A 9871-nucleotide genomic window follows, 5' to 3' on the forward strand; every position below is an offset into this window, starting at 1 on the left:
CTCGGTGCGCCAATTCACCTCTACAGCCCGGCTTCGTACAGCCGAGCAATGAACGCGGGTTCTTTTGTGCCAGCGGCTGGATACGTCCCGCACTCGGTGCAGGGAAGGAGGTTTACCCGGGCCGAGGTCCCACGCACCACCTCGGCGTGGAGCCATCCAATGTCCCGATCTCGACCTGCCGGCACGTCTCAATAGAAAGTGGTCGCCATGACGACCCTTCCTATCGGGCTGCCCGACGCGCACCGAGGGCCCGATTCGGCTATAAGTCGTTCTAACCTCTAACCCGGTTACCGTCGATGCTTCACCTGGATGCTTACATGCATACGCTACCCCTTTCGTGCTCGTACCTCCAGCCGTTCCCATGCCCCTCGTACCTTTCCTTACACACCCAGGTACACTCATTCCGCTCACCGACTTGGTCACACACCTGACCACCGAACACTTTGGCACACATTCGTCGCTCGCACACCTCACCAACACACCTCTTCGCGCCCCTTCCTCGGTCACCTCCTCTGTGACCATCACAGGTGTGCTTTCACTCGCACACCCAACCACGTGCCTCACGACCAACTCAAGTGTGCATTCCCACACACGCTCTACCATTCCAGGTGTGCATCCTTCCATTCCAGGTGTACATCCTCGCTCACCTGTCACAACCAACTCACGCTCCGTGTCACTCTCACTACTTTCACCTCCATTCTTGACAGCGCACTCACCCTTACTCTCGACAGCACACTCTTTCCTCATGCACCTGTCCGTTACACACCTTTCTCGCGCACACTCCTGCGCACACTCTCCCGTTACATCCTCTGTAACACTCACCACAGGCGTACACTTTCTCGTTACATCCTCTGTAACACTCACCACAGGCGTGCATTCTCCTTCACTCTTGACAGCGCACTCTTTCCCCATGCACCTGTCCGTTACACACCTTTCTCGCGCTTCCTCTTGCGCACACTCTCCCGTTACTTCCGCCGTAACACTCACCACAGGCGTGCATTCTCCCTTACTCTTGACAGCATGCGCTTTCCCCATGCACCCGTCCGTTACACACCTTTCTCGCGCATCCTCTCGCGCACACTTTTTCGTTACTCCCTCCGTAACACTCCCCACACCGCGCTTCCATGTGCTCCCTCGCACACGCGCTACTACCGACTCACTCTCGACAGCACACTCACTGGTCGGCGCGCACTTTTTCCTCACACACCCCATGGTCGGACATTCTCGCACACCTCTTTTTTTCGCACACCAGACCTGTCGCACACTTCACCAACGGCCTTTCACGAACGCCCGGATCCAAACCAATCCCCAAGCCGACTGAAGCTTTCCTCACATCATATACATTGCCACTCACCTTGGCACCTCGTCTCCGCACCTCCTCCGCCACCTGCAAACTTTTTATTTGGTTAGTAAGCAGCACATCATGAGTTGAGCACCGACCTTGTACCAATTCCATTACCTCCTCCTTTATTTCTCTCTTAGTTTCTATCCGTCTCTTCTTAATTTCACTCACCTCTTCTTCCACCTCCTCTAATTTTTGCTTCACCTCTTTTATTTCCCGGTGCGTCTCTTCAAGTTCGTCCTCTAAGGCTACCGTGACCGTCTCTATGTGCATCCTCACCTCTCGGTCCTTCGTCTCCATTATCTCTGTCACCTCGTCCACCCTCATTGTCAGTCCCTCACGTACCATCTGACATTGCTTCTGTGTCGCTATTAATTCGTTTTTAATTTCTTTTTGTGTCGCCTTTAACCCTCCTAGTACCGCAGTGTTCTTTTGAACCTGCTCCGCTAGTTCCCTTTGTCCGACTGTCAGCTGTTCTACTCCCTTCGTCAGACCCTCTATTCCCCCCTGTAACCTAACCGTATTATTTCTCACCTCTTTCTCCATACGCTTCTCACCTCGCTTTACCTCCTCGCGTAGCCCCGAAACCTCCTCACTTATACCTCGTCGTATCTCCTCCGTCTCTTTTGTAGATGCCACCCTCATCTGTCCCAATTCATCCCTCTGAGCATCCAATTTGGTTTCTACCCCGATTTTTACCTCCTCTATCTGCTCTCCCATTTGTTTAATTTCTCGGGCGGATTGCTCCCCTATCTCCCGCAATTTGTCCTCCATCCTATTTTCTAACCCCATTAACCCATTTTTCACCCCCTCTAACCCATTGTCTAACCCCTCAAATTTCTTGTCTAATCCCTTAAGATTATTGTCTAACCCCTCAAATTTAGCTTCTAGCCGTTCCCCCATTTCCCCCATTTTGCCCCCCATTTCCCCCATTTTGCCCCCCATTTCCCCCATTTTGCCCGCCATCTCACCCCCCAATCGCTCACTATCAGCCCTCGCTTCGTCCCTCATTGCCCCCATTTGCTCACCCTGCAGTTTGAGGGACGCCTGCATTTGCGCCATAAATTGCTCCATGAGGGCCTGCATTTGGGCCATCCCTCCCACTTGTGCAGCGGGTGCGGCCGCCGTAGCCATGTGCGAGGCGCCATTTTGCGCGTCTGACACCCCCTCAACCGCCTCCTCATTGCTCTCCTCCTCCCTTTCTTCCACATACATTTCCCCTGGTTCCTGGGTTACCCCTAACCCGTCTATCTCCCCCACCGACATCCGATCGCCTTGATTGTCCATGGCGCGATCTCAAAATTCGGGTTTTTATAAAACACAATTTCGGCAGCTCGTAATTTTGACCAAAAATTTTTTTCAAAATTTGGGCCTAACAAATTTAGTCCCAGGTCCGAATCCGACTCCTCGACACCAATTGTTGCAGACGCGGTTTTTGGATGTTATTTTACCGAGCGGTTTGGTATTACCGCGTCCGTACAAGTTATACCCAATTGGCCCGATTCCACCCGAACGTTGACTAATCGCGCTACAGATATTCAATCGGGAAACCTCTAAAGCGACCGGAAGAGAGGAAGAGAGAAGGAAGACAGAGTTCGGAGGAAGAACAGATTTATTATACACACACAAGCAAAAAGAAAGAGCGACCAATATTATTTACAGCAATGGATGGAAAAAGCAGTCACACAGTGCATCGTTAACTTATTCTATTCAATTTACTTAGCCCCAAGACAACGAGTAGGACAGGACGTTCACACTCACACGGTGGATATTGCAGGCAGGTAAGGGCTTGAGGTGGATTGCTGGAGAGGGAGGCCACGTCGGAGGCAGCAGCTTTCAATTCCTCGCGGTTTTGGCGGGAAAACCTCCGTCGCGTATCCGCGGCCGTCACGCGCTGGCTCGGCACACCTGCTCCTCTTCTCGGGGTGGAGCCGTCTCCCTGCGTTCAGCGCGTCTCTCCAAAGGCAGGGGATATTGCAGGCAGGTAGGGCTTGCGGTGGATTGCGCTCCTCTCCCAGGTCATCTCCCAGCGTATCTCTCAAGGCCTCTCTTGCTCATCTCATCAAGCAGTCCCTTACCGTCGCTTTTATCACCTCCGGCGGAATTAAGCCGCCGGCTCCGAGGGCACGCCTACCGGGTCGCTCACCGCGGTGCTGATTGGCTGTTAGGGCCGGTTCACTCCTTCCCTCTTATGACAAGGTGGAGACACGCCTTTCTTCTCCGACTCAAAGCACATGGCAATGGCGGTTGAAGAAAACCGCCCAAAATGTGGAAGGCAATTGGAAGGGAGGTTTTTCTGGGGAAATTGGAAGGGCCTACGCTTATTTTGTTTGATACAATGCAAAGTCAATCTAGTGGGAAACACATACTTAGCCTACATGGAATAAGGAAATACACGATTTAAAAGATATATCGTGACCTGCGTGTATGTTCTATGGAATTAACTAGGAAGACGGCTGCGACCATTATTTACATTACCAGGGTGTTACCATACCAAAACCATACTCTTCACATTCGTTACACTCCCTCCAAAACCGTTACAATATATATATATATATATATATATATATATATATATATATATATATATATATATATATATATATATTGTCGCGATCCCGGCTGTTCAAATGCTTCCAGCACGGAATACGGACGTTAATGTCCGGGCTTCAAGTAGTCCACGGAGTGAACAAAAGAGAACTCAATAAACACAATTGTGTTTTAATCGGCCTTCTAGGGGTAAGGCACGATTATTTATTGGCTCGATCACACAACCATAAAAGGTAACAGGATGGACTACACTGCACCAAGCCTGCAGGAACGGTCGGCACCAGGAGCTCCAACCAGGACGCAGGTAATATCTCTCGCGGTTCCAACCGACGACCTCCGGGACTCGGAGGGTAACAGGATGGAATACCGCACAAGGCCGGCAGGAACGGTCGGCCAGTAGCTCCAACACGAAGCAGGCAATCACTCGCGGTTCCAATCGACGACCTCCGGGACTCGGAGGGTAACAGGATGGAATACCGCACAAGGCCGGCAGGAACGGTCGGCCAGTAGCTCCAACACGAAGCAGGCAATCACTCGCGGTTCCAATCTACGAGATCCGGGAATCACTCGTTCTCTTCCGGAGTTACTCGCTCGTAAAATACAGAACTATAATCGACCAGCCCAACTCGGCTGTCGTGAGGATTCAAGGAAAGCCCTCTTGATATTTCCCACTCGGAGCCTTCGAGACGCGTCCGTTGCACAAGATGGCGACCGCGCTCTATGACCCTCCACCAATCACGTGCCGAATCGCCTCCCAATCGCGTGAGGCTCCAAGGAGGTCACGTCACGTGGTGGGCGGGGCACTCATTTTCGTGAGAACAAAGGTGGTTTCACCGGTGGTTTCTCACAATATATATACAGTGATCCCTCGTTTATCGCGGGGGTTACGTTCCAGAACCCCCCGCGATAGACGAAAATCCGCGAAGTAGCGACCATATTTTTATTTTATTATTTATATATATTTTAAAGCTATATGACCCTCCCCACACTCTTATTAACCTTTCCCATACTCTTATAAACACTTCCTATACTCTTAAACACTTTTTACACTCTTAAACATACGTAATTTTAACAACATATAAAATTCTAATGGATACTCACCATTGAAGATACTGTAGCGACCCATGGGTTCCCCAAGCAAGACCAACATTAGAATCTCCTTGCTCCAGCCGGTGACGTCACCGGCGGGGATCCCCGGCGCCAGAGTGGCTGGTCACGTGACCGCCAAAGCGTGCCACGCGTGCGGGTATAATCAGCTACACCTGTTGATCACGTGACCACCAAGCACGCCACGCTTGAGAGGCGTGGCTTTCGGTTTCTGGTTGTGCTTTATAATTCAGCCCGATAAACGGGCTTTTCAGTGTTCCCGAGTTGGTTTTGAGAATAAATATCTTCTCGGACGAGTTTGTGTCTTGCCCGTCATTTCGTCCGTATCAAGCAAGAGCCCCGGCTCTTCAATACTACAACTTGCGTGATGAAGATGATGATGAATTAGCTGTGCAGTACTGATGACGATGAAGGGGATGACGATGATGAATGTACTGCACAGCCAGAAAGAGCATTGCAGTTACCCATTACGTGGGTAACTAGCGCAAGTGGAAGCTGCCGCATCTGCGTTTTCCAAACGCACGACTCTTTGTCTCTTTGTCTACTCTTCTACTGTACACTATGTACAGTATTTTATTTCTTGTAATATGTTTTAAATACTGTATTTTTCTTATTTTTTTACGTTTTTTAATTTTTTAGGCTAGAAAATGCTTATTTTACCACAAAAATATTTAAAATAATAGTATATAAAAATACATTTATACCACAAAATCCTGCGATATAGCGAAAAATCCGCGATATAATTTTACATATACTAGCGAGAAAAACCCGCGATGTACCGAAGCCGCGAAAAGTGAACCGCGATATAGCGAGGGATATATATATATATATATATATATATATATATATATATATTGTTACGGACACGACTTATTAAGATGTTATGCTGGGCCGAGCGGAATGGCCGCCGTGTTCGCACAAGTTATACCCGATTATACCCGAACGTTGACTAAGTCGCGCTATGCTAAATCAATGGAGGAAAAGGACACAACGGCTGGGATGAATGATACGACACCAAGGGTACAGTTCTCAAGACCTCCGGAGGAGGATATAATATTTGTATGCAGAGCGTTGAGATTACAAGGACAAGAGGTACAGCATAGGAAGGTGGGTACTTATACACGGTCTTATCTATCCCCAGACAGACCACAGATAGACGGGACAAGACTGACTCACACAGGGATCGATGGCAAGTAAGGGCAGGTAGTCGCTGGACAGCACAAGGTGCACCTTGGCTCAGGGACAGGATAGCGCGGTCCAAAAGATGCAGGGAGGTATCGTCGCGCTGGAGGTGGCGTCTGGTTCTCTTCAAGCTGGGGGCGCATCTCACGTCACCTCCGGTAAGTCGCTGCGTATATCCCGCGGGGAGTGACACGCCCTCGGCTCGCTAGCTCCGCCCCAGATGGAATCGGTCCGCCGCTTCTTATTGGGTGCGGGGGGGTTACCGGGGCTCCGCCCTTGACGAGGAGCTGACAGGCAGCCCCTTCGTGGTAACCCCGTCGGAGCACATGGGCAATGGCGGCTAACCAAGCCGGAGTGAGGACGCGCACTCCCCGCGCCGCTGCCGCGCCGCCCCCGCTGTTGTTGTAGTTGTTGTTGCAGGAAGAGATGCGGGCGGATATGGGGAGGTCCTAAACTTGCTAACAGGTGCCATACAATCACATTCTGGTGCAACGAAGTGTCAGAATTAATGGAAACGAGTCCTTAACTGACAGAGACTAAGAATAACTAGCAAGATGTCCTATAGTTGTCTACGTGAGATGCGGTGGACCTGGGCACGACATTTAAGGGGGGAAATAGGGGAAGGTCGGCTCTACTGGGTGTTGTTTACAGACAATGGGACTAGGGAGTGGGGGATTGGGGATAGTTGGGGAGTATTGGGGAAATAGGGGAATATTTACAAGCGGATATGGATGGAGGCCAAATCCCATATCCGCAACAATATACATATCCGGGCCACCCTCCGCGACAGCGGCTGGGTCGACAGGCTCCCCTGGGTCCTGCTGGGCCTCCGGACGGCGCCCAAGGAGGACCTGCGCGCATCCGCGGCGGAGTTGGTCTTCGGGCAACCGCTGCGGGTGCCGGGCGAGTTCCTCCCCGACTCCACGGCACCATGGTCCACGGCACAGCAGCGCTCCGCTCTGCAGGAGACCGCCCAGAGGTTCGCCCCGGTGCCGACGGCACGCCACGGGCACCCACCGACGCACGTCGCCCCGGAGCTTCGCACGGCGGAGTACGTCTTCGTCCGCCACGATGCCCATCGGACACCACTGCGGCCCCCGTACGACGGGCCTTTCCACGTGCTGGAGACCGGGGTGAAGCACTTCACCCTGGACATCGGCGGTACTCCTGACCGCGTTTCTGTGGACCGCCTCAAGCCGGCCCACCTCGACGTGGACCATCCACCGCCGGTGGCCCGACCCCCTCGTCGGGGCCGCCCCCCTGCGGGCGGACCCCCGGCACCGCCCAGCCCCGCCGCCACGCCGCCCCCCGGTCCTGCACCCATCCCAGGGGCAGCCGGAGGCATCCCAGATGGCATCCCTGCATCCCAGACGCCGCCAGTCGCCAGGGGGCGCTTCGGCCGGGTCATCCGTTTGCCCCGCAAACTGACCCTTCAGGTGCGCGGGGATTCTGGGGGGGCGCGTGTGGCGGACACGAAAGCACTGACGTGGTGACATCACCCCGCACACCAAGTGGGGGTGGGCCACGCCCGGGAGAGAGGCGTGGCCTCACGATATACACGGGGCGCGCAGCCATGAGCAGCTCAGTATATACAGTGAGCTCTTGAATAAAGACTCTTACAAATTACCGCGTTGTCCGCTTCCTCCTTGCTCACAAGCAGCGCGCGTAATACCGCGCTTTAAAGTCATCAATCGTTATCAAATAGTGATGTCATCAAGTATGCTTTACAGCCAAAATGAATCCCGACCCAGCTATAAACTACCGTCCTGGTGTTTCACAGGCAGGGTGATTCATCAGTGTATGTGACGTCCCTCGGATGGACGTTAAGCCGGGCGTCCGTCTGCCGGGATTCATTGGTGGACGTTAAAGATCCCCCGGTGTCCATCGCACAGAGTTCGCAATGTTAGAATATATTTCAAAAAGTTGTGGACGGATTATGACAAAACTTGGTGGACGAGTTGTTTTTGTGACAAGAACAAGCAGATTGTTTGGTTCAGGTCCGAATCCAGATCCGGCCTCTCAGTGGATACAAAATGTAAACTGTTCAGCCTGGCGGAGGTTTGCGCTCTACCGAGTACCGTTCTATTTTAGGTCTGTTTACGAGTTATACCAAACTTCCAACCACAATATCAATATTAATATAACAGCACTACACACACAAATGCACACAAACGCCATTGCAACTCACCTGGCACAGAAACGACCCCCGAGTCGGTTTCCATCTCAGACGACGAACTTTATTTTCCCAAATTTTTTTCCTTCCGGGATCCGCAGGGAATCTATACATTTTGAAACCCCTCTCTGATCGATTGGTGCATCCAATGGCACAGCATCCTGCCATTTTAACAACAATGATGATGAGCTATCGACGGAAACAAAATGGCGCCCCATGACCCACGTGACCAGAAATCTATGAGGCGCGTCAAGTCGCTACTGGAAGTATATCGGGACTGTAGTCGCAACTCTCTATATACTGTAAACGACCCTACCCCCTGTCCACCTAAACACAAATTGAACGCTTACCTTCGAGCCATAGCATCCAATGCAGGCACCGTGTGAACGTAAAATCACGTGATTCGCCCTAACCAACCAGAGTCTCACGATGCTGTCCATTGGGAAATCTCGCACGCAGCGGAAATGACGAAGTGAACACGTGATCAAATAGTCACATCGTTGACCGTTATCACAAAATTATTGCAACTCCAACACTTAATTTTAAATATAACGCTGAGTGAGGTTGCCGTAAATATGTCCTTTGAGGAATGATGCATTTAATCGTAAAATCACTCAGGAGACAGAGTGAATGTGTCGATGTGAGGAAACTAGTGCGGTTTTTTTAATACACCACAAGGACAACGTTCTCACAATCTCATTCTCACCTCATTTACAAGCATTAAGCTTCGGTAAATGAAGGCAGGCAGATTGTTGCAAACACAATTATACGGAACCCTCTTCCCCATTGCCTCCATCCTCGCACCAACATGTTTTCTAGGTTGCCTAGCAACCGAAAGGGTTGTGACGCCCAATATAATTCGACAGCAAGACCTCTCTGGTCTGTTTGAAGGCAGAGAGCTTCCTGGCAGAAGGTGAGCTTGAGGCTGAAGAAGGCGGACATTGAGATGGGCTGGCATAATGGCCTGTCGTTGGTCGACGTCAAAGGTCCCACGGTGTCATTCCTGAAATAGTCGGCGAGCGAAATAAATAATCAATAAATTCCAAATTCCTGTATAACCGACAGGGGGCACTACATCAGATGCACAGCCTCGCTCCCAGAAATGATGCAACCAGCAGCCATGTGCTGTATCCGAAAATAGATTGGCACTCGGTGGAGCGCATACCTCCACCAGGCTGAACAATTTTCGTTTTGTATTCCACTGATAGGTCGGATCTGGATTCGGACCTGAACCAAAATCTAATCGGCTTGTCCTTGTCATCTATCTATAATTCCATTAATCTCTGTGTGTATGTATGTGTGTATGTCTGTATACGACCGCTCTTTCTCGACAACTACCGGTCCGATATACTTGAAACTTGCCAGGTATATTGCTGGGGACCCGAGGATGTGCCTTTTCAAGGTTTGAAATTAATCGGACAAGTACTTACCGAGCTATGGCGATTTAGCCGTTCGCCGTTCGCTTTGGCGTTGCGAATGGACCAAACCATTTCATGTAAATAGAGGGGGGGGGGGGG

General features: G+C 51.3%; 1 protein-coding gene across 5 annotated transcripts in view; it reads right to left on the minus strand.

Moving 5' to 3' along the window:
- The window catches only part of LOC144889517 (E3 ubiquitin/ISG15 ligase TRIM25-like), a 31687-nt gene extending 22873 nt beyond the window's left edge, over positions 1-8814 (minus strand). The window contains exons 1-2 of one of the 5 annotated variants that reach the window (XM_078770064.1): positions 8705-8814; positions 8370-8515 (exon numbers count right to left, since the gene is read on the minus strand). In XM_078770064.1, coding sequence (XP_078626190.1) covers positions 8370-8403 — 34 coding nt within the window. In that variant the 5' untranslated portion in view covers positions 8404-8515; positions 8705-8814. Of the gene's footprint in view, positions 1-8369; positions 8516-8704 lie in introns of those variants that run through there. The other 4 variants (XM_078770063.1, XM_078770065.1, XM_078770067.1 and 1 more) reach the window with 4 other exon arrangements.
- Positions 8815-9871: the final 1057 nt, after the last annotated feature.

This window comes from Myxine glutinosa, chromosome 1, assembly GCF_964187855.1.
Source record: "Myxine glutinosa chromosome 1, kmMyxGlut1.1, whole genome shotgun sequence".
Classification (NCBI taxonomy): domain Eukaryota; kingdom Metazoa; phylum Chordata; class Myxini; order Myxiniformes; family Myxinidae; genus Myxine; species Myxine glutinosa.